At 43.0% G+C, this 25,129-nt stretch overlaps 1 protein-coding gene across 2 annotated transcripts in view; it reads left to right on the top strand.

Annotated features, from left to right (window-relative positions):
• Window positions 1-211: 211 nt before the first annotated feature.
• Window positions 212-25,129, top strand: part of PGM2L1 (phosphoglucomutase 2 like 1) — a 71,135-nt gene continuing 46,217 nt past the window's right edge. Inside the window, exon 1 of one of the 2 annotated variants that reach the window (XM_037916028.2) lies at window positions 212-612. In XM_037916028.2, coding sequence (XP_037771956.1) covers window positions 514-612 — 99 coding nt within the window. In that variant the 5' untranslated portion in view covers window positions 212-513. The remainder of the gene's footprint in view (window positions 613-25,129) is intronic. The other variant, XM_043527356.1, reaches the window with a different exon arrangement.

The raw sequence follows: 25,129 nt of genomic DNA, 5'->3' as shown, positions 1-25,129 counted from the left end.
CCCTATGCTCCTCCCACATCTCGACCAAAGAAGGGAGGGAGAACTACATTTCCCGTGGGGCACCGCGAGAGGGGCCGCACAGGGACGGGCACGCTGCCCCGCGAGCCGCAGTCGGAGGCGGGCGGGGCGCGGGGCCAGGAGCGCGCGTGCCGGGGCGGTGCCGCCGGCTCGGGGTGGGCGTGGCCTGGAACGCGGCTGCGGCGCCCGTTGGAGGCGGGGCCGGCGAAGGGGCGGGGCCGCGGCGGCTGGTGGTGGTGCCGGGCTCGCGGAGTGCGCAGCGGTGGGACCGTTACTCTGAGGCGGCGCAGCCTGGCGGCGGGAGGGCGCTCGAGGGTCTGTCCCCGCGCCGCCTGAGCCCTGCCCCGAGGCGGGGGGTCCCTGCCCCATCGCCGCCTTGCCCCGGCTGAGGCACCGAGCTGCGACCCCCCCCCACCCCCCCCGGGCGATGCCCTGGGCCGTGCTGGGCGCCGGCAGGTGAGTCCCCAGCGTCCGCCGCTCGTGCGACCCGCCGCCATGGGGGACGGGGATGTCAACTCCAACCTGCTCATCGCCCGCAGCACCGGGGACGCGCAGCTGGACGAGGCGGTCGGGCAGTGGCTCAGCTGGGACAAGGTGGGTACACCGCCCCGCCGGCCTCCGGGTGGCAGCCGGGCAGCCCCCTGACGGGTACGGGGGTGTGTGTGTGTGTGTGTGTGTGTGCGTGCCCTGCCCGGGCGCGGCCGGGGCTGAGCCGTGGTGTCCGCGCGCCTGGGGGCTGCTGGGGGGCGCGTGTGTGTGTGTGCCCGCGGGTGCGCGCGCCTGGGGGGCTGTTGGGGGGGGTCGGGTGCGCGCGCCTGGGGACTGCTGGGGGGCGCGCGTGTGTGTGTGTGCCCGCGGGTGCGCGCGCCTGGGAGCTGCTGGGGGGGGGCGGGTGCGCGCGCCTGGGGGCTGCTGGGGGGTGGGTTTCATACCAGAAGGCTTCAGAGTAGCAGCCGTGTTAGTCTGTATCCGCAAAAAGAAAAGGAGGGCTTGTGGCACCCTAGAGACTAACAAATTTATTAGAGCATAAGCTTTCGTGAGCTACAGCTCACTTCATTGGATGCATTCAGTGGAAAATATAGTGTCTCGCCTGACCCCTGTAAATCAAAAGTCACCGACCCCACCAAGCAGCCCTCACTAAACCCCACCATCCAGGCTTAGACCCAAGTATCACAGCCCGTAGGAGCAGACTTCTTGTGTGCTCTCGACGGCGTGTCTGCCTTCTGGGAGCCACTGGATTGCGCAAAAGGGCATCAGGCAGTGTTGTCAGATAGCTGGCAGTACTGGCCGATAGCTCCCCGATGGAGGGCTACATCCTCCCATCCCGTGCAGATTTTATCCCACTAAGGTGCACTTTGCTGTTCCTTAAAAAGTGTATATTGGTCACCCCTGGACACTGCTGTCTTAAGACATTTAAAAAACAAACAAACATGACCACAGTGTGTGTGTGTGGTGGTGGGGGGGATGTGTCTTTGTTCCCTCTGAGGACACATTAATTTGGCATTAGTTGGCTTTTCATTTGGTTATGTTTCTCTTCCTCATCTCTCTTGTTTTTTTACCAATAAGTGTCAGATCTGGTCTCATGACATCTCATTCCAGTTCTCCCTCTCTCCCTTGCCCAGTAACTGATGCTCCTTCTGTGAGGTTGTCCCACTGCTCAGGTGGTGGTGAGCTGAGCTCTCATGCAACAAGGGGTCAGGGTGAGAGAAGTCATTTGAAAAATATATGGGAGGAGGAATGTGGCATGTGAAGGTCCTGGAATCACAGATGGGAGTAAACACTATGTTGTGTTGTAATCTGTTTAGCACATAATGTAGCCTATAAGAAGATATTAAGGGGAAGATGCATTGATTGACTGATAAATTACTGAATGCGTTGCGTTATGTGGAGAAGCAAACACTTCAGTGGTTTCTCTTTTCAGTTAAATCCCAGATAGAATTAATCTGGCCCTAATGTAGATGAGCAACAAGAAACTCTTTGTGGTGATTGACCGGTTCTGAAGGGGGCATTCAGTATGAAAAAGGCAAAAATTTTAAATGGCAAACATATTTTTAATGCAATGTGTAACTAACCTAAAGGAATACACTACTGTAGAATATTGTGTTGTAAAGAAAAAAGATAAAGGCTATAATACTTCATGGCACAAGCTCACCACCAGCTGAGGTTAATGAGCCAGAGTATCCAAGGATATCACATAATTAGATGCCTTATAGTATATGAATGCTTTCATCTGAAGCATTGAGTATTCGCTGTTATCTGTGATAACAGACTAAATGGCTTATTAATTTGTTTTGATATGAGAGTTCCATTGTTAGGCTTGATCCTGCAAAGACTTGTCTCCCGCTGAAGCCAAAATTACTTACATGTGAGAAACTTTTGCAGGATTTGGCCATTTTGGGATATCAAAGCTCTTACAAATTTCACTGATTGTAAGAACTCTTTGTAAAGAGAATATTTTGGCTAGTACTGAATGCAGTCACCTGAAACCTAGCAACTACTTAATAGCACCTGCACAGCTGCTTGGGACAAGAAATGAAGAATACCTGTATTCAGAGTAACAGCCGTGTTAGTCTGTATTCGCAAAAAGAAAAGGAGTACTTGTGGCACCTTAGACACTAACCAATTTATTTGAGCATAAGCTTTCGTGAGCTACAGCTCACTTCATCAGATGCATGCGTAGCTCACGAAAGCTTGTGCTCAAATAAATTGGTTAGTCTCTAAGGTGCCACAAGTACTCCTTTTCTTTTTGCGAATACCTGTATTGGCATTAAAGGAGTTTAGGAACATGGATAATTATATTGTTTTTAAAGTATATTTACACTGCATTGTGTGAGGCCATTGTAACTTCTTATTTGTCTTGACTTTCTGAATCTAGAAAACTAATGTGTAAAGATAGACTTATGTCATTTCTTCAACATTAAACATAGAGATTGGAGTTCAGCATGCAATTTTAAAAATAGAACGAGGCACCAAAAGGGCTGCACAATTATCCTAGTTTTCACAAAACACTAAAATTTAATTCTAGGATGTAGTCAGGACCCAGTATTGTGGATTATCTGGCTAATAATTTTTCATGTAAAGATTTGATTCTAAAGCCAAAAGGGACCATTGTGATCATCTAATCTGACCTCCTGTATAACACAGGGCATAGAACTTCCACAAAGTAATTCCTAGATACATTGTCAGGTTAAAAATTGTTTGTTTGCTTTTTAAAAAGCTTCCTGACCTGTGTTACTAAACATCTTAGATTAATAATGAATTTTTAAAACCTCTAATTTACAAAGTTTTCACTTTTAATTTTAGACAGTGGAAATAAAGTGTCAAAATCACTTTTGTTTACACTTTGTGCTAATGCCTGATTTCCAGAATTCTTATGCAACTGCAGCCCAAAGTGCAACATCTTAAAATCCAAACATCAGGCCTTATACAGCAAACATCTCATTGAATGAATGTATTTGAACAAAGCATAAAGGTAAAATGTGAAGGATTTTGGTTCTTCCCTCCTGAAATGATGCTAGATAGAAGAACATTAAAAACAGGTTTCTTAAATACTAAATTTTAATGGAAAAATATTTGGATAAGAGCTGCAAAAGCAAAAAACATGTAGTATGACATCTTTATCAAAATGAATATAATTAATTAGATTTTTTTAATTCATCAGAATCTTTGTGTGTGTGTGTGTCTTTTTTGTGGTTTGTTGTGATTTTAAACTCCTTTAATTATGATTTCTTTCCTTTGGCCAAAGACAAAGCAAAACATGCTTGTGCATACATGATTAATTTACTTCTGTGAAGCTGTCATCCCATAGCATTGTCATGGTAAACAGATACTTGCTGTCTCCATTTTAAAACCAGTTTCTTGGAGCCCTAAAAACCCTCAGCCTTTTGGACTCTTATCATTTTAGGCTTTTTATTGTACCTGCAACTGCCTGTGGCTAACAGAAACATCCACCTTAGCCGTGAATCTGCAGTGCCCAAGAGGAACAATAGGCAACCATTTGACTCCAGGCTAAATAGCACTAGCTTGCTAATATTGTCTTTTCCTTTTTCCTCTCAGATTAAGAGCTGTAGGATGGTTTCCAAAGATAACATAACACATAGGCATTTGTACAAAGGAAACTTTCACTAATCTAAATTCTGTTTCCATCATGTTTTTCCATTTGTTTCCTTTTCTTCTCATTTACTTTTTCTCAATTTCCTCTTTCTTATCAGTTTTTTGTTATTGATCCCTGTCTCATTTTTCTACTGCTGAGAAATTAGCTCTTTCAAGTTTACAAGATACAACAACATTCTGGGGTTTTTTTTGTCTTCACTCCTCCTCATCTGTAGACCACATTCTTGACCAAATGAAACACTAGCCTATTCTGCGAAGGGCATTTCCCCCCTCTCCTTGTTCCCATTTTTGATTTCTGAATTCTTTTTATTTTCCCTTTGATCTCCTAAGATTGAGTTTGGGCATGTACAGACTTCTCAAAAAGGGGTCCCAGAACAGGATTTTTTTGAGCAGAACATCTCCCACATGGAGCTCACTATAGGGTCCCAACCTCAGTTGTGAGTAGATGGGCTGCCTGTTTTCATTAGGTGACTTTATATAGTGGTATGAAAACAAGATTCTTTCACTGAAGATCTGATATCCTTTTATAAGGCCCCTACCACCATAGTGTCTGAGAACCTGTTGTGGAGAGCAATGCAGAAGGCATTTAATATGAACCTGGAGGATCAAATACTGGCTTCACACCTGAGGAATTTTCCAGGGCGACAGTACATCTAGTTAAGATTTGGAGCAACTAAATAAAAAAATGTGAGCCTAAAGGGAGGGATTTATCTCTCTGTCTGGAAAGACATAGTAATGTGCATAATGAGCGGGTATCTGTCTAGGAGGTAAATTCTCAATCAGCATTTAAAAATAAATGCTTATACTCCTATTGGCCAGCTGCAGGTTTGTTGCTAGTTAGCTCCTGCAAAGCCTACACCCTCTAATGCAGATTAGACAGATTAGTCTAATGCAGACTGCACCCCTGATCCCTTCCTGCCCCCCTGCCCCAGCCCTGATCCCTCTCCCACTCTCCAAACCCCTCAGTCCCAGCCCTCCTGCACCCTCATCACCAGCCCCACCCCAGAACCCGCACCACCAGCTGCTCATTCATGGCCTGCCATACAATTTCCATACCCAGTTGTGGCCCTCGGGCCAAAAAGTTTGCCCACCCCTGCTCTAATGGATGTCTGATTACTTGAGCATGCTCAGTGGAGGAGTCCTAACTTTATCAATGTTGGCTATATGTGATATTAAGTTCTCGGGTGGGTAAGTGGAGAGTTTTCATAATGGGAATCTGGGTGTCATTCTGTGCCTGAGAAGAGGGATTATTATACTGGCGTCAAGCAGCAGAAGACTACAAAACTTCTATCTGAACAGCAAATGGAGAAAACTTGTTTGACTTGTGGTACTGCAGTAATTCTGGATGTGCAGACCTATGTGAGGAATCCCATTGACTTATTGTTTTCACAGAATATCAGGGTTGGAAGGGACCTCAGGAGGTCATCTAGTCCAACACCCTGCTCAAAGCAGGACCAATCCCCAATTTTCGCCCCAGATCCCTAAATGGCCCCCTCAAGGATTGAACTCTCAATCCTGGGTTTAGCAGGCTAATGCTCAAACCACTGGCTCTGCCAGCACAGTGGTGCACTTGCACAGAGCTTACTGCAGAATTGGGTCTTGGTTGGTGGCTATGATCCTTGATGTGGACTGGTAGTGGTGGCTGTGTATACACGAAAGATTATGACAGATAAGCTGTTTCACTTTGAAAAGATGCTGCAGTGCATCTGTACTCTGGTTTTCATATTGTTGTTGTAAAGTTGCATTTAAAGATAAAACTGAAATAGGTGCATTGATGAAATTGTCTTCTAAAGGCTGACAGTGTAGTAATGTAAAATCTTTCTCCTTACAAAACCTTTAAAGCAAGCTTCTCCAAGCAATGAGAAATTGAGCGCAACTGATTGTCAGAAGCCAAAGAGAAGAAATATTCTGAAATCACTCCATGTGCATTTCAGTGGCCAAAGGTAGCTTATAAAGTTGAAGGACAAAAGTGAAAATCCTAGCCATAACTCACTGCAGGTGGATTTTGGGGACAGCAAAAGTATCTCCAAGTGCAAATAAGGCCATAGAGTATTAGCAGTTCAATTAAATAAGAGGCTGTAAGGTAAGGCAGTACTTTTATATTTATTTATTAAAACTGAACCCAACATGTATTGGCAACCAATCTTCAGAAAATTAAAAACCGCTACACTGTTAGTATTTATGTTAATGAAGAATCCTTGGTGCTATGTTAGAGCCAGAGTTGTGGAGAGGCTTGAAAAGTGCATTACTATGTTCTGTTGCACACTGGAGTATACAGAGTATACTGGAGTATTCAGATTTCAGAAGTACTTGTGGCACCTTAGAGAGTGTTAGGGGGCTTATTCCTTCACCCACTTACTTCCCTGGTCCTTCTCACATGAACAGCAAGCAACAATACCCCAAGTCCAAAGGTGCAAACAATTCGATGTTTATTGGGCTGAACTTCAAGCAAGCATGATTCCAGTTTCCTTCTGTAGTGTCCCCCTTCCCAGCTCTGACACGACAGAGCCTTACACCTGTGTCCTTGTTCCCATTCCTGCCCTTAGCCAAACATGATTCCAGTTTCCCCATCCCCATTCCCTGTTCCCATTTCCCCCCACCCACACACACCCACCCACTTCCTGATTGACTGCAGACTATATAGTAAAACTTGAGTTCTGCTTAGCTATGCCTTAACCAGTCATTTTCCTGAAATTTAACTAACCAATCCTAACATATTGTAACATGATTATGTAACCAATTATATCCTACCACCTTAATTAGTTTACATCCAACAAAATTAATTATACAGCAGACAGAAACAATCACAGAACCAGACAGAGATTATACAGACAAACAATGGCAAAGTGGGAACTATAATGACAAAACAATACAGAAGTGAGGATTTCACATCCCAGCTATTGATAAGTGAGTTCTTGCCAGACAGGATGCTATCAGACTAAGTTTCCTTTTACATCTTCTAGGCACTTCCCTTTCTCTGGAGGTGACAGGCACTATCAGGACAGGATTGTATTCCTAACAGCCCAATAGCACCTTCTTTCAGTGTGACTAGGTTGGAATGTGAGGATGTGACCCGTCGCTTCCCAGTTTATGGCTGCCTCTGTTGCTTAGCCAGAGATCTCAGCCTAAGAACAGGGCCTCAGACTGTCACAGTAAGAGAAGGAGCTTACACCGGCAGACAGTGATTTTGATTCTTTCTTTTATACCTCTCTAACTAGCTAAGTGATAAGAATACATCTAAATTCTTAGAGTACAGGCCTTTACAGACAGGCCTGAATATCTATATTCTAATGCTCCACCCCTTTTTTTCTTTTTCTTTTGGGATCCTCCTGCCCAGGTATCCCTGGAAAAGCTTAGGACATATAGCAACACATTTCCTGATAGGGCCAGGCATCAAGGTGGAAGGTGTCGATATTCCATTTGTGCCACTGCCCCTTGTGTAGTATAGTGCCCTGCACCTTCTCTCGAACGGGCATACCACACCTATTCCAATTAGGGTTCCAGACTTCCCATTATAATGGGCCCGAGAAGGTTGGGTCCGGGTTGTCTAGTACACTGCAGGGTTTGGAGGGCTTATTACATTACTTATAGGTTATCTCCATGTGCAACGTAACACAAGTACAGTTAACAATGCAAAATCCACAGCAACACCGAGTCCTGACCACTGCAGTATGGTCCAACATCCGAGACACCCCCAAAACACTGCCTCTCCTCCTTCGACAGGGTCACGATCTTATGTGTCCAGTTGCTGGCAGTTGCAACAAGCTGCCCCTGCAGGTTTTGCTTGCTTTTGTCCATATCATAAGTCCATTGAATGTTCACAGAGAAATGGGATATTGTCCAAACCAGCTTGACCACTTGGCATGGAATCAGGCAGTATGCCCTGGTTTGATTATTCACAGCAGTAAGATTCACAGATCCATTTGTGCACCAAAGTCCAGATAGCAGCATATAGATGGGTGTAGTTTGGTTATGGGCTGGTGTAATTGTGCCCCCAGTAATATGTACATTCCCAGCAAAACACCTTATACACAGTACACCCAATTGTCCACTCCTTGCATAGGCCATTGATCCTGCTCCTCTATAGTCATAGGAGAGGGGCACATCCAAACATCTTCTGTTAATTTACACTATTTTACACACCCCTCCATTGATTCCCAGTGAGCTCCTCCCCTTCTCGTTATTTGCATAGGGCTTGTAGGGACCACCTTAGTTGCTGTTCCATTTCCAGGTACCATGGTAGCGATTACACAGGTGCTGGTCTCCTAGTTGAGCATTTTGCATTCCCATACACATCTCTCTCCCCCTCTCCCCCCCCGTCAGCCTTTTGAAGCCATCCCCCACCCGTATCATGAGATTTTCTGTTCATTAAAACACTACAATGCTAGCAACAAGACAAACACCACAGACAAACACAAAACACAGATCCATGGTATTGTGGGTTATTTTTCCGCTGGCGCCAGCTTGCTTGTAGAGTGTCTGAAAAACAAAAGAAACAATTTCCACCCCCCTGGTGGGGACAGATTATTGCTTAATAATAATAATACCACTTTCTTTTACAAATTTCCTTGCTAATTGCAGGAAAAATAGAAGAATTACCTCCAGGCTGTCCTTGTTTTGTTCTATAGTCAGGCTGGTGAATTACCCCACTCACTGGTCATTTATGAAATTCATGAGGTGGTGTACCTCAGTTTCCCCTCTTGTGCAACAGACCATGTTTGCAATAGTTTCTCTGCTGTACCAAGCTTTAAGTTTATTCTCAGGTAATAGCTGAGACACAGCTTCAGATTTTAGCACTGTACACACACACACACACACACACACACACACACACACAATTCTCTTTTGCCTAACATTCCTTGCACTGTGATTACTCTTTTTTACGCAACTGTACCCCAATTACACTTCCATCTTGTACAAGTAGGCACAACCAGGGGCAGCCAAGTTAAGTTCCAATAGAAACCCCTTACATCCTTTAGTGATTTTGATTACATTACCCAATAGTCAAATAATTTTGATCAGAATCTCTCTCCGCGTGCTGCCTGCAGCAGTCCCTTATAGACCATTTCTGTGGGAAAAGGGCCCATTTTCCTTCAGAATAGCTGTAAAGGCTTCTGGGGACAGAAGCAAAGTGGTGGTAGTAGCCATTCTACCTGACCCCCTTGGATAATTTAATTACCAAGCTTCCATCCAATGTGACTGCACGGAGTTGCACATACAGTTACATTTATATAACTGGGTTTTATCATTAAACAAAAACTTCCTTCTTGTAACACCGCAACTGTTACTCTTTTACCATTTTCACAACTCCCAAATGTTTACTTTCCTGCAAACCCTGTATCATCAATTTTTGCAAAAGCTATTTAACTTTTCACTCACTTCTTTAAATCACTTACTCCTACATTTAGTTCTTTAAGGTAGTGCAATTTGTCTGTAACAACTTAGCCACCAAGTACAATTATTGCCACACAGCTGCCTTAACCTGTGCTGTCTTTACTTTGAGACTGTTCAAAGAGGCAGTAAAACATTTGTCTCCATGGATGCCCATGGATCTTTTACTCCAAAAATTCCAGTGGAATACAGCAGACCTCCCTCATGCTTTGTCCAAAAAAACCCAAAAACATCTCACGTAAGTATCCAAAGTACTCTCCATTAAAACTTCAGAAAAACAAAAGTGTGGAAAGGCAGGGGGAAGAGGTGGAAAGAAACCAACTAAGCCTGTCAGGTCAGTTTAAAGTATAGGCTACCAGCAGCAAATTAAGTAAACCGAGAACAGAAGGAAGAAAAGGATATAGTTAGCTCTGAGCCAAGAGTAGGCTCCTTTGCCTTCTTTCTCTCCACTCCCCTAGGACCAAGTCCCAGCTCCAGTCTCTAAAGGTAGTCTGTTAATTCTCCTTTTGACTTTAAACCCTGTTGTGGCGAATCATCTTTAACCACCCCTAACTAATTTACAACCCTTCAGCAGCCCTTGCTGAAGCAGCACCAAACTTGAAAGATTACTGGCAGCTTCCCATAATGCTGCCCTTACTTCAAACTTCTCAGAAGCAGACTGAAGTGTCTCCTTTCCCTAGAAGGCATTCAGTCCCCATGGGCAGGGACCTTCTTCCACTACCCATATACCAAGGAGGGTGGGCTCCTCAGCCACCCCCCATCCCTCTGGGTCCCCGAACACTTCCTCCATTTTCCTTTTTAATCTCATCCCAGGTTGACCCCTGCACCTGGTATGGGCCCTGGTTCTTCCTTATCCATTTATCCAAAAAATCCTTTACCCTGGCTTGCCAGAACCCGCAACTACCATCACGAGAGTTCGCGATACCCCCTCCAAGCAGCTGCGCGGACTGTTGAGGAGGGGGACTTACAGGCTGCCACTCACCTATCCGATGCGATGCATCCGAGTGAGTCACCGGCACCAAGATGTTAGGGAGCTTATTCCTTCACCCACTTACTTCCCTGGTCCTTCTCGCATGAACAGAGAGCAACAATACCCGAAGTCCAAAGGTGCAAACAATTCAATGTTGGGGCCTTTAAGGATGCTAGAGCGTCCCGGAGCATCTCTTTTATAAAACAAGGAAAACTTAAAAATAATTGAGGAGCAACTGCTATTTTATATCAAAACAACCCAGGTTTTTTAACCTTAAAGGGTTTCAGTAAAGCCGCCTGTCATAGTAATTCTGGCAGCTGTCAAGAGGAGGCATGTCAGTCTACATCTATTTGATTTATTTTAACTATTCTTTTCTGACCCTTCTATTTTTATATGAATTGAATTTGGTTTGAATTCATGCCTATGTCTGTTTCTACCATGCTTGTTTTCTGTAGCCTGAAGAGCATGATTCTATGTAGCAACATCCTCTATGCTTTTGGTTAGTTGAGTAAAAGGTATTGTCTAACTTACATTAAATGAACTTAATAAAGGTTGTTACCGAAAGAGGTCTGTTGTACAAAGGGTTTGGTTTTCATCCAAGCATCTCTCAGCTGTGTGTCTAGTCTGAGTTAAGATTTACTTGGACCCCAGGAATATAATGGAATGCTGCATAGTTTTACTAATCCCCTGCATCGTTCCTGAGCCCTATATTCATTTTCAGCCAGTGCTAAAGTTACTCTCAGTGGGAAGCGTAATGGTGCAGTGATGCTGAAAGCTTTCCTGCACAATACAGTGTATTTGAAATAGGGTGTGTCAGTTTTTTCCTTTACTTCGTGCACTCCCAGTCTGCGGTGTTAAATCCATGCCATGCAAATCTTAATTTTCAATGAGTATGCCGATTGCTGGTTCCTGTTTGTCTTATGGATCTAAGAACTGAACCTTTATAAGTGATCCACTGCACACCTGAAAAATGGATCACAGTAGAATTTATTTAGTACACATTTCTTTAAAAAAAACAACAAACAAAAACCTGATGGTCTCACTACACCTCTCAGTGAAGCTTTAATAACACAAACTGTGGTGAGGGATCAATAATGCAAGACTGCTCTTACGAAATACACTTGTGTGTATATTTTTTCTTTGGAATATCATGTAAGTACAGTATTGAGTGTTGGGATGGTGCCAAATTGGTGTGGCCATACTGAATGAATGGTGAGAACATGGCTTGACATGACTGAACTGCTAAAGAAGATTCTGGGAGAAGAATCCTTCTCTTAGCATCAGGCAGATGCCGGAGGTGAAACTTACTGGCTCCATGCTGCATGTATGATCAATACTGATTTGTGTGTCAGCAAATATGTCCACTTGAAAGTAAACAACACATCAAGAACATCTTGAGTGGAGCATCTCAACCCTGTAGAAGGACATCATGCAGAGGGCTGAAGTGAATGATTCATCAGGGAGCGAATGTGGGGTAATGTTCAGTTGGCACCACTCTGCAGTCTCCTAAAGTATTAATTAGGTAAAAATTAGTAACCACACGCCCACTGGGCACGCTTTTAAGACATGTGACTCCTTTGAGGAAAAAGTATAAAAATCAAGCAAATTAAATTACTGTTGGGGATTCCTTAATTGACACTTGAAGAAGCTGCTAGACAGAGTTGGAGCAAATGCCGTTACAGCCAAGCTCTGCGATACAACCGCATTTGCTCCAACCCCTCAGACAGAGACAAACACCTACAAGATCTCTATCAAGCATTCTTACAACTACAGTACCCACCTGCGGAAGTGAAGAAACAGATTGATAGAGCCAGAAGAGTTCCCAGAAGTCACCTACTACAGGACAGGCCTAACAAAGAAAATAACAGAATGCCACTAGCCGTCACCTTCAGCCCCCAACTAAAACCCCTCCAACGCATTATTAAGGATCTACAACCTATCCTGAAGGATGACCCAACACTCTCAGAAATCTTGGGAGACAGGCCAGTCCTTGCCTACAGACAGCCCCCCAACCTGAAGCAAATACTCACCAGCAACCACATACCACACAACAGAACCACTAACCCAGGAACCTATCCTTGCAACAAAGCATGTTGCCAACTGTGCCCACATATCTATTCAGGGGACACCATCACAGGGCCTAATAACATCAGTCACACTATCAGAGGCTCGTTCATCTGCACATCCACCAATGTGATATATGCCATCATGTGCCAGCAATGCTCCTCTGCCATGTACATTGGTCAAACTGGACAGTCTCTACGTAAAAGAATAAATGGACACAAATCAGATGTCAAGAATTATAACATTCATAAACCAGTCGGAGAACACCTCAATCTCTCTGGTCACGCGATTACAGGCATGAAAGTTGCGATATTACAACAGAAAAACTTCAAATGCAGACTCCAGCGAGAGACTGCTGAATTGGAATTTATTTGCAAATTGGATACAATTAACTTAGGCTTGAATAGAGACTGGGAGTGGCTAAGTCATTATGCAAGGTAACCTATTTCTCCTTGTTTTCCACCCCCCCCCCGCAGAAGTTCTTGTTAAACCCTGGATTTGTGCTGGAAATGGCCCACCTTGATTATCATACACATTGTAAAGAGAGTGATCACTTTAGATAAGCTATTACCAGCAGGAGAGTGGGGTGGGGGGAGGTATTTTTTCATGCTTTGTGTGTATAAAAAGATCTTCTACACTTTCCACAGTATGCATCCGATGAAGTGAGCTGTAGCTCACGAAAGCTTATGCTCAAATAAATTGGTTAGTCTCTAAGGTGGCACAAGTACTCCTTTTTCTTTTTACATTATTCTCTACCATTCAGGGCTTATTTCCCATTGGCTGGACAGTTTTAAAGTAGGTCAGACTTTTGGGCCTAAATTGCTTATATTTTTCCTTTTCTAATGAAGGGTTATTGGTTTTGATTGGAGAAAAATGATGTTAGGCTATCATTTTAATCCTCTCTATTGCGTTTCTCTTAAGTGTAGCAGAAGCCGAGCAGTGCCAGGCAGTGCCAGCTCTAGGAACTGGCTGACCTTTGTGTGGTAAATGTCAGCGGTGCTCACTCAGTCTTTGATTCCAGTTGCCTTTTTTAACCTGTGCTTAAGACACTGCTTTAAGCTACTCTCTGAAGAACAGCTTCTCTAGTCTAAGCCATACTGTACCCAGTGTAGGCATACAGTTGCGCTGTCTGATTATCACAAGAGTTAACTGTGTTATGCTGTGTATTAATTGTATTACAGATCCATCTGCATTGTTGGTGAGTCAGCTTTGAGTCTTGGATTGGGTCTATGCTACAAGTGCTGCAGTGGTGCACTATGCTGCTGTATTACTGAATGCATCCGATGCAGTGAGCTGTAGCTCACGAAAGCTTATGCTCCAAACAATTTTTTAGTCTCTAAGGTGCCACAAGTACTCCTGTTCTTATTGCTGTAGTGTAGACCTTTACTACAGCGATGGGAAAACCCCTGTCATTGCAATAGTAATGAATACCCTCAAGTACGTCTTGAGAAGTGGTAGCTAGGTTGATGGAAGAATTTTTCCATCAACCTAGCAGTGTCTGCACCCTGACTAAGGTTCGCTTAACTATGTCTCTCAGGTGTGAATTTTTCACACCCCCTAAGCAATATAGCTAGGTTGACTGAAGTTTTAGGTAAACCAGACCTTGGTTACAGTTTTAATAGACTGATAGATTCCAAGGCCAGAATGGACCACTGTAATCATCTAGTCTGAGCTGTATAATACAGACCATAGAACTTCCCCAAAATGATTCCTAGAGCAGATCTTTTAGAAAAACATCCAATTGTGATTTAAACATAGTCAGTGATGGAGAATCCACCACAATCCTTAGTAAGTTGTTCCAGTGGTTAATTGCTCCAACCATTAAAAGGTATGCCTTATTTCCAGTCTGTATTTATCTTCAACTTCTAGCCATTGGATCATGTTATACCTTTCTCTGATAGATTGAGGAGCCGTTATTAAATATTTATTCCCCAGGTAGATTCTTATAGTCTGTAATCAAGTCTCTGAACCCTCTCCAGTGTATCAACATCCTTCTTGAATAGCGCGCATCAGAACTGGACACCGTATTGCAGGAGTGGTTGCACTGTTGCCAGCTATAGAGATAAAATAACCTCTCTACTCCTACTTGAGATTCCCATTTGTGCATTCCAGGATTCCATTAGCCCTTTTGGCCACAGCATCACAGTTGGAGCTCATGTTCAGCATTTACATTTAGCCATATTAAAAACACTGTTTGCTTGCACCCAGTTTACCAAGCAACTCTGTATCAGGGACCTGTCCTCTTCATTGTTTACCATCTGCAAATTTTCTGTGACTCTTGTTTTCTTCCAGCTTGAGAGAAATAGCTATCAAAAGTTACATCACCACCCCCAGTTCAGGATGTTCTCTGCTCAACTGTGTTGAAAAGGCTTCATTACTCCATGATCTCTTTATAAGATGCCTGGAAGGAACTTTCATTTCTATCTCTTAAACTGGTTCTCCTCTGTATTTGAGGGCTAAAAAGCTTTGCAAGGTGCCTCATAAAATAGAAGGATCCTCACGACACTGTATAAACTAGTAAGTCTGAACAGTGCCATAAAAGTAAGAAGACCAGTTTTCTGCTTTAAGTATTTTATAGTCTAAGGGTCTGATGATCTGTAGGTTTTGTTTGGGTAAATGCTAGGCTCCATGGGGTAGAACCTTTTCTAGGTAGTATCACACACATTGATGGTGCTATAATAAATATAACTTTATAAGCTATTAAACAGTATATAATTAGTAATAGCAAACTAGGAGTTCCCCAGTGTGATGTGAGGCACTGCTACTGAGTGGATGTTTAGCAATAATAAGAGCCACTTTGGTGGCATGGCTCCTGTAAGTGAGCTCTAGGAGGCAGTGCACAGGTACTGAGCCTCCTTGCTGCCAATCTGTAGATTAAAGGACTGAGCCTCCTTCCAGACTCTCAGGGAGGACAGTCCTGCCCTCTCCTTGCCATGGCATATGAGTAGGTGAAAACCGGAAGTACAAAACGCGGTTTCCTATAGCTTATGGAGGTTATTCTCGTGTATGGGGCAATTCTGCCCTAAGTAAATGGGCTGGTGTTCTTTTCAGAGGCTCATCTTCTTACTCCACAGATCTGCTTCCTGTGTTGTCACTATATCCACATTTACAACAGTAGGAAACACAGACTTTTGATCAGTTAATTTAAAAAATGGTTTCAACCTTATTTCTGCCCTGACTCTCCATATCATATTAATCTAAGGACATGCTGGGTGAGAATGCTCTGTGATCATTTTGTCCTTCAACCTTCTCTTCAGCATATTTCTCTAATTGAGCCTTTACTTTTTTCAGATAGCTTTGTCTCCTGCTGATGTAAAAGAGGGAGTGCCACCTAGGGAAATGGCAGATTTTGCCTCTTGCTGCTGTTGCTGAATATGAGTTTTGTGGGACAGGGCTCTTAATACATACGCATGTACATGTCGTCCTGCCCTCTGCCAGCATAAGATGTGGGGGGAGGAGGAGTGCTTGAGGATCATATCCTTTGCCTCTTCTTTGATCATCTGCCTCAACGCTGTCCTTGTGCTGAATTTCTGAATGGATGGGTCTCCCTCAACAGCCTTCTTACCTGCAGTTATTTGCAGAGGGCTGGAGAAGGAGCATTTAAAAAAAATTCCCCCTCCCCACCTATTTTCTGTAATAACTGAAATAACAAACCACAAGCAAACACACTTCCATATTTCAGGCAGAAGGCCCCCCTGAAGTAGACTTCTGGCCATCTTGCCAACATAGTCTATACAGTACCTCGATTTATCGAACAGAATGTGTCACTGGACTTTTCAATACTGTAGAACCTCAAAGATGTGAACACCAGAGTCACCAGAGTGACCGGTCAACCGGACACTGGGTGAAGTCATAAGTAATCAATCGGGCAGCAGCAGAGACCCCGCCTGCTTCAAAAAAAAAAAAAGCAAGTACTGTACCTGTATTGCATCTTAAAGGTAGGCACATTTGGGCTGCCTGTCTCCACCCCGCTCCCATCCCTGCACACGGGGCAGCCACTTACAGCAAGACACTGGGGTTGCCAGCCCAAGGCAGCTGGAGCCAGCTAGCAGAGCAGGAGCAGCCTTGAGGTCTTCATTGCTTTCACCCTCACCCCCCCATTGCTTTCACACACACCTCGGCTGATAGGGGGACAAGCTTGCAAACTCATGCAGGGGCTGAGTAGGGAGCAGCTCAGCTGCCGCTGAAGCGTGGCCTGGAGTGTCGGCTGCTGGATCTGGAGCCCGAACTGTGCTTTATTCAGAGTTAGACATTTCAGAGTTACGGACAACCTCCATTCCCAAGGTGTCGGTAACTGAGGTTCTACTGTTGGTATTCTGAGCAAGTTGAGGGCTTTCCATAGCATCTGCCCCCCCTCCCCCCCCATCACATACCCTTTCTATACCCAAAAACTTGCAGAGACTCCTCCACATATCAAATTAAGATTCAGCCTTAAACAGTGTTCAACTCTCTCTCTCCTTTCAAGGTACTTGTCCACTGATCTCAGTGTGGGGGCCACAGTGGATAGATAGCCAGAGGGAAAGAATTCTTAACAGTGATCAGTGAAATAACTAGAGGGCTTATATTGCCTAGTTTAATGTAATCAAGGGAGGATAGGGGAGGGCCATTATATTTCATTTAAACTGGTCAATGTAATTGCAGGAAATTAAAATTTTTTTACATTTAAAAATGTACTCTGCACTGCATGCACACCCAGATATCTCAGATTCTTGAATACATGTTGTGACATTCTGTATCTCGAGGGAACACCCTGCACCCCCATTTTCATCCTGATTATATGATTGTGTGCAAGTTTGCAAAGTTTGTCATGTTGGGTCATGATGAACTGAGCATTGTTGTTAAAGTGATGTTATAGTAATTGTTGTTATAGTAATGTTATAGGTTATAATTTCATGTATATAGTTATGAGGCTGAAAATGTGTCTTCATGGCTTAAAATAAGCCCAGGCAAAAACTCTCCAAGAGCAGAGAGGCAGTTCATACCTCATCAGGGCATGTATGGGACAAACCCAGCCCAGCCTTACAGGAACAAAGGACAGGCCGGGCAACAACAAAGGATCTGTTGGACTCTCAGTCACCCCCTTCCTTTGGTCAGTTTGGGACTGCGATGAGGTAGTCCTCATTTGACTCTGAAGGGGGGCGGGGGGGCAAAGCCAAGAGGGAAGAAAGAACATGATAAAAGGGAGAGACGTTTGCCATGCTCTTGCTCTCTCTTCCACCTCCATCTTACAGACATCACCACCAAGCGACTGAAGCTCTGATCAAAGGGGAGAGCCTGGCTGAAGGGCGGCTAGCCAGCCTGTGGTGAGAAGCATCTAAGTTTGTAAGAAGAAAAGGAGTACTTGTGGCACCTTAGAGACTAACAAATTTATTTGAGCATAAGCTTTTGTGAGCTACAGCTCACTTCATCGGATAGCTCACGAAAGCTTATGCTCAAATAAATTTTAGTCTCTGAGGTGCCACAAGTACTCCTTTTCTTTTTGCGAATACAGACTAACACGGCTGCTACTCTGAAACCTAAGTTTGTAAGGACATTGAAAGTGTTAAGATCAGCTTAGAATGCGTTTTGCTTTTATTTCATTTGACCAAATCTGACTTATGTTTTGACTTATAATCACTTAAATTTGATCTTTATAGTTAATAAATTAATTTGTTTGTTCTCCCTGAAGCAGTGCATTTGGTTTGAAGCGTGTCATAGGCTCCCCTTGGGATAACAAGCCTGGTGCATATCAATTTCTTTGTTAACTTGACGAACTCATTTAAGCATGCAGTGTCCAGCGGGCATAACCGGACACTGCAAGATGGAGGTTTCTACGGTTGTTTGGGACCGGAGATATTGGCTAGTGTCATTCGGTTACACAATCCAAGGAGCAGCTTACATGCCGGAGGCTGTGCGTGAACAGCCCAGGAGTGGGGGTCTCACAGCAGAGCTGGGTAATGTTGGCTCCCAGAGTCAAAGATTGGCGGGACCTAGCAGATCACCGGTCCAGATAAACACCAGGGAAATGTCACACATGTGCAGGCTTTGCAATAGTACAGCTTGGGTGAGCACTAACCAGAGGTCAGTTAAAACCAGTGTTTGAGTTATGTCAGGTCTTGTCTGCCAACTGGTGTCTAGAGTTAAACGTCAGCAATTATTAAGGCATCACACATGGTGGCTAGACTCACTGACTGTTTAGCTGACATTTTATACTGAGATTCATTGTGGTGTGTTGACCTCAGCCATACTAAGTGAGACAAAATGGAACCTCTCTCTAGCCATGGGCTCTGTATTAAACTTGTCTCCACTAGAAGCTGGTCTTTGTATACGTTACACCCTGCAGGGCTGAGCCCTGACAGTTCAGCACTCTCTGGTCTCTCATACAGGTGATTCATCTGGTATCCTGAAAGATGGTGGTAAAGAGGATGAGACTAGTGCTGGCAAGTGAAATCCAATACAGTTGTAACATTATTCAGGGGTAAGCCCAGAAGCTCCTTGGTGTGAATTCATCCTTGGACCAGCACTACTGATTTCAGTGTACTTACAGCTGGGATGAATTTAACCCTGTTGTCCAAAAATCAGAAATAGATGCACATATTGCGTCTCCTCCTGCTCTCTGTAGAACCTTCAGTATAGGTGGGCGCTGAAGCACATCAGTTATTTTTATCCAGCCACTTCTCCCAAAATAACCTACTGTACTTGGATCACTTCCAGTCTGACTTCCACCCTTTCACAGCCCTGGAACTGCCCTTCTAGTAGTGTTCATTCAGCTCTTCTGTTTTGACCATGGCTCCTGGCTATTTTTTCCCTTTTAACCCATTTTATTCACCTGTTTCCTTCACTTTGTGTTTGTTATACTTTATCTGCAGTCTGTCCAAGATAGTCACGTTCATCCCCATCATGCTATCTTCTCTTAGTTTGTCTGATATAGATAAAGCTGAAACTGTCCAGTCCTCACCCCCTTTCATACATGTATTTTGACTGTACCAAATGTAAGCAAATGTAACCAAATGTACAGTAAGCACACTGATCCTAATTAAGAATTCCAGAGGATGTGTACTTAAGCACTGTTCACATACTGCTATATCATAGTGACCTAGAGGAAATCAACCCGGACGAGTTCCTGATGATCTTGTAGAGCATATGACCTTGTGGGGAGAGGTTTAAACTCTTCTCTTGGAGAGAGAGAGGCAACCCCAAAGAATTTTCCCTATTCACCAATCATGGTATTTCTTCAGTATCTTTGCTGCCAAACCTCAGGAGATGGGGAGAAGTCTTTAAGAAAGTCTTGAGGAATGTCAAGGAAATAGAGCAGTTAGTTTTTCAGCTGAAGTCTATTCAGAATGCCTTATTGACATTCTTGAAAAGTCTGTTAAAGGGGCCCAAATTTTACATCAAGGTTCACCAAGGCAGTAGCTTCTTGGCGTAAGTTTAAAGGTGTTCCAAGAACCTGCAGCTCCCATTGAAGTCAGTTGTGGCAGCTCTGAAAATGGGGCCATCCATATTTATCTTGTGCACAGAATAACTTTCAAGAACAAATGGTGTGTATGTGTGGCAGGGGAGAAATGAAGGCCAAGAAGGGCTGGTGTAAGGCTGAGATGAAAACTGCGGGGGTGGGGGTGGGGGAAGCATTGGAACAAATAGCAAGTTAGCACGGAGTGGAGAAGGTCCAGTCAAAACTAGAAAATTCTGATGATATCAGCGTCTGTGGGTCCCTTCTTTGGTTGCTTTTACTAGCTAGAGTCTCTGGCTGGCTCCTCCCTGTAGTTTGTTTAAAGTATAATGTACCCAAGTCACTGCATCCACTTTAATTTGTATTTAATGTTTCTGACCTTTAACATCTTTCTGAATTGTTTTCAATTTATAATGGAGGTAGGGGGAAAATGCAGTCTTAACTTGAAAATTCACTTTGCTAAATGCCTATTAAAAATTGTACCAAGTGTTAACAAAGTTGTACTCTTGGTTGACAACTAATAAAAATGGAAGTCTCCAGTTAATTAATACCAGCCTACTTCTTGTTGTCAGAGTGTTTAGTCTGAACAGCTGCTCCAGGCAGAACATCAGTTTTTGAGAAAGATGTTGCTGTCTGTGTGCGTCACGGTGAATGGGTGCTCTGTAGTAAACATGCTGTGTATCAAATGCTTAAAGGCAGCTAAGCTCAATATAATTACTTGTAGAATTTTTTCATATTCAGTGTTATGGTTGGGATCTTATCATCCCACAGCATCAACAATTTAGTCCCCTTGCATACATGTATATAACATCCATTGTTTGACTACAGTGCAGGACAATGAATCTAATTTTTGGATAGAGGGAATGGTCAATGTTATAGGGCCATGCCCTACGATATCTATTTCAGAAAGCAGCATTTTGGGTAATCTTGGTAGTATTGCATTTGTATAGCTTACCCATTCATACCTGACTTGTGTGAAGTGCAGTTGCTTTATTGTTGACATTGGAACCATGACTTTGACTTTCCTAACTTCAGTTCTACCTCAGCCATAATGTTGCACAACCATAACTTGTTTGTCTTAAACCTTGGCTTGAAGACAAAACAAACATAACTTGAGTCAAACCTAATTGTGTAGTAAGTGACAGTTGGTCTCTGAGACTATGTGGATTATCTCAGTGAAAGTCGGGAGCTTCCTCATTCTGGAGAATGAAACAAGAGGTTGCTCTTTAACTGGGTATCCAGAACCACAAATCGCAAAGTTGCTATGAAGCTATTTAGGCAGGTTGCGTGGTCTACTTGAGAATGTAGCAGATTTCTTCAAACTTCCACTGCTATCAAGTTCTGTCATCCTGTAATTTAAGTCTTCCATTACTGTTGCCTTGCTCTAATGTGCACAAAGCAGAAAGCTTCTTGAGTAACAATTATATTGGCTAAAGCTAACAAATAGATCTGCTATCAGATCACTTTTAGAGTCCATTGAACTAGTAGGGCTCCATGTGGGTAAAAAGGCCTGCCTGTGAGGGTGCAGCTGCAGGTTAGGTATAGTACTTAAATGATGCTTTTGATAACTCCAAATTAATGCCTCTTTAAGAAAGAGGCTTTTGTTGCTGACTTGCCATAGTAACAAGGCAACAAACCTACTTCTGTGTCATCAAATTCACTTGTAATTCTAGACTCATAGAAGATTAGGATGGAAGCGACCTCAGGAGGTCAGCTAGACCAACCCCCTGCTCAAAGCAGGACCAACCCCAACTGAATCAAACTTAAATTTAAAATAGTTAGTTGCAAAACATGCTCGGCAGTTGACTTCATCCAACTACTGTTTGTTTATAGGTCAGTTGTTTCTGCATTCTGGTGATATCTGTAGAAGTATGCTACCAGAGAGAGTCACACACTGACTCGCCATCCACATACAACTCATGGATACTTGGCCTCTTAAAGATTAGGCCATTAAAAAAATCAGCTTTTAGTCTGATTTGCCATTAATTTTATTGCAAGCCTTTCTAGTTGACATAGACCTCTGAGGGTGTGTCTACACAGCTGCTAGGGCCAAGTCTTGTAGCCCGCGTGGACAGACTTGTTTTAGTGGGGCTTACATTAGTACGCTTAAAAATAGCCGTGTGGATGTTCAGGTTTGGCCTGTGGCGCCTAGGGAGTCCAAATGTCAAAGCAGTGCCTACACAGCTTGGAGCACGCTAGCCTAAGCACTGCAAGTGTGAGTCTGTCGAGACTTGCTCCCGGCAGCTGTAGACATACCATAGAGTCCTTGGTAAAATGCGCTTCATTTCATTTCACTCATATCCCCAGTCATTCCAGGATTTGGGTCTAATCTAATTCCATAAAAAAGAAGCAACAAACTAGACAGGATTATTTGAATGGCAACTAAAAATAAAAATAGCAGAGGCAGAAACAGTTACTGCCAGAAGTTTAAAAACAGCAGTGGGGACCTTGACCAAATAAAAGCAGTTTCAGCTTTCCTGGGGTAGATTTGCACTGGGTTTGAGGGATCAGGTAGGGAACATATCTAAGACCAGTTAAATTATTTAGATCTAACTGGATTTTTCTGTCATGGAAGGAAAGTATTTTGAAGGAAATATCCTCTCAGCATGTATATTCAATGAGGCATGTCAATTATTGTTCAATAGCCCTATTGAACATCAACATGAATCTTTGAAATAATGGACCACTTGTTGGCAGGCATAATGATGAGTCAGTTCAGCCTCAATCAAATGGGATTTTTCCAAATAATAGGTTGGATAATGGATTGGAGGCTTTTGACCATGAGAGAGAGTTTGATACTGTCTTCAGTTACATATGATGGTTACATACAAGGACATCTGAGCCATTCTTCTGGTTAAGTGTCAGTGCCGATCCTAGAGAGACAAGGTGCATGAGGTAATCGGACCAACTTCTGTGAGAGAAGTTTCGAGCTTACACAGAGCTGTCCGACCTTGTGTCTCTTGTATTATAAATGGCAGATATTTGCATACAATCTCTAATTCTGACCTGATATTTAAAAAATATTAAGCTATTGTCTGGGTACTGTGTATATCTATTATAGTTCACTGGATTGATGGCCGGGGAGGATTGCTAATTATCGTATTTATTTTTTCGATCTTTGAATTAAAAAAAAAAAGACAATACTTCAGCACAATGATTTGGAGCTATTAAATTGTGCATATGGTTAGTCTGTGACCATATACCCCTGTCATTGTTATCCAGTTCATTCCTTTCTTTTATGCCGACTTGTTGCATCTTTTCTTAAGCTAGTTTATAAGCTCCTCATTGCGGGAACCACCTTTTTCTATATGTTCAGATAGCACCCTGATTCTTATTGGGGCCTCTGGATGCTACTATAATACAAATTGTGGCTATGGGCCCAATTCTGCAAACACTTGAATTTTGGTGGGACTACTCATTGGAAAAGTTACTCGTGCATAAGTGTGTGACTGGACTCTAAGGTTACATACTAGTTTCAGTTGCATCTTGTTTTACATAAAGAAAAGGAGGACTTGTGGCACCTTAGAGACTAACCAATTTATTTGAGCATAAACTTTCGTGAGCTACAGCTCACTTCATCGGATGCATACTGTGCATTCCACATTATGCATCCGATGAAGTGAGCTGTAGCTCACGAAAGCTTATGCTCAAATAAATTGGTTAGTCTCTAAGGTGCTACAAGTACTCCTTTTCTTTTTGCGAATACAGACTAACACGGCTGTTACTCTGAAACCTTTTTTTACATAGAATTTTCTAATTGTAGGCTTAAAGGGACATGATTTGAAAGATCATTTGTCTGAATGTTGTACCGACTATAGTGACACCTAAAAGTACTGTGGTTTAAAAGCTAGCAAAAAAATTCTGAATCTTTTTTTTATTTTGTGTCTAGTCAGTTTCATTGTTCCTCTGCAAAACTTCTCCCTTGCAGAAAAGATTTGCATAAATGTAAACAGTGGAGAAGAAATACCCTATAAAAGGAACTGGAGACAAAATCAGAGCATGTTGTTTAAGTCTGTTTTAGAGAATTTAAATTGGCAGCATTCTTGTAAACTTCCCATACTGGTCTCTCTCCAAAGTCAAATTGTATTTGACAGTCTGACTGTTGGGTGAGAGTGAAGCATTCCTCCCCATTCCCCAGTTGTAAAAAGAAACAGCTGAGCTCTGAAGCGTAAAAGTTGATATGGACCTTGTGCTTACCGAGGATGACTTCCATCGCTTAGGTTGAACAAAATCTGTTTTGATTTAATCATTCAAAATTGTTTGTTAGATATGTGCAGTAGAAAACTAAAGTTTACACACGCACACTTGAATATAGCTATGTATACAAGTGCAATACAAATACGGAAGTGCACATGTATTGGTTTGTGGAATTTAGCAGTAGTGAAGGCAGAATTTGTAAGGTTTGCAAATAGAATAGCTATGGAGTAATGAGCCTGTAAGTTCCACAAGGAGAAATGTTTTCTAAAACCAGCCTCCACACTTCCAGCTTCCCCCCAGAAAACACTAGGAAATTCAGTGCAGAAAACATGCTGAGGTTGCACAGTTAGAAATAAAAAGGTTCCAACTTCAATGTTAATCAGCAGTTGTGCAGCATAAGACATCAAGATATGCCTTTTGTAATAAGTAGTAATACTTTACCCCAAAGAAGAGTAGAAAATGGTTTATATGTACCATGTAGTGCAAATACCGTGTACGCGCTTGTATTCTTCCGGATAAACCTCTAATTTATATAATTCGGCCTTGCTTCACATCAAGCAATAAAAGTTGCTGTTGGAACTGCAGTTTCTGCTCTGCATTGCCAGACTTTATCATTATCTGTGCAGTCTTCACATGGCATGAATGCTGGGTTTTATATTTTAAAATTTTTTTACAGTTCTGATTAAATTATTGGTACACCACAGTAATATTTTTGTCCCTGCTTAGAGCTTGTGCATTCATATTTACATTCTCCTACATTAAAACAAATCTTGCCCTAACCTTTTTTTTTTTTAACTACTGTGGGTGCTCACAGATCCAAACACATTTCTGAGGCTGAATGTAACTTGAATATCCCTCACACGTCCTGACTGTGACACCAACTTAATTGTTGCTTGACTCCTCTGCTTGTCTCTCTCACCAACAGAAGTTGGTCCAGTAAACAA

The sequence above is a fragment of the Chelonia mydas genome, chromosome 1 (genome assembly GCF_015237465.2).
Source record: "Chelonia mydas isolate rCheMyd1 chromosome 1, rCheMyd1.pri.v2, whole genome shotgun sequence".
NCBI lineage: Eukaryota > Metazoa > Chordata > Testudines > Cheloniidae > Chelonia > Chelonia mydas.
This window is presented reverse-complemented; position numbering and strand designations above follow the sequence as displayed.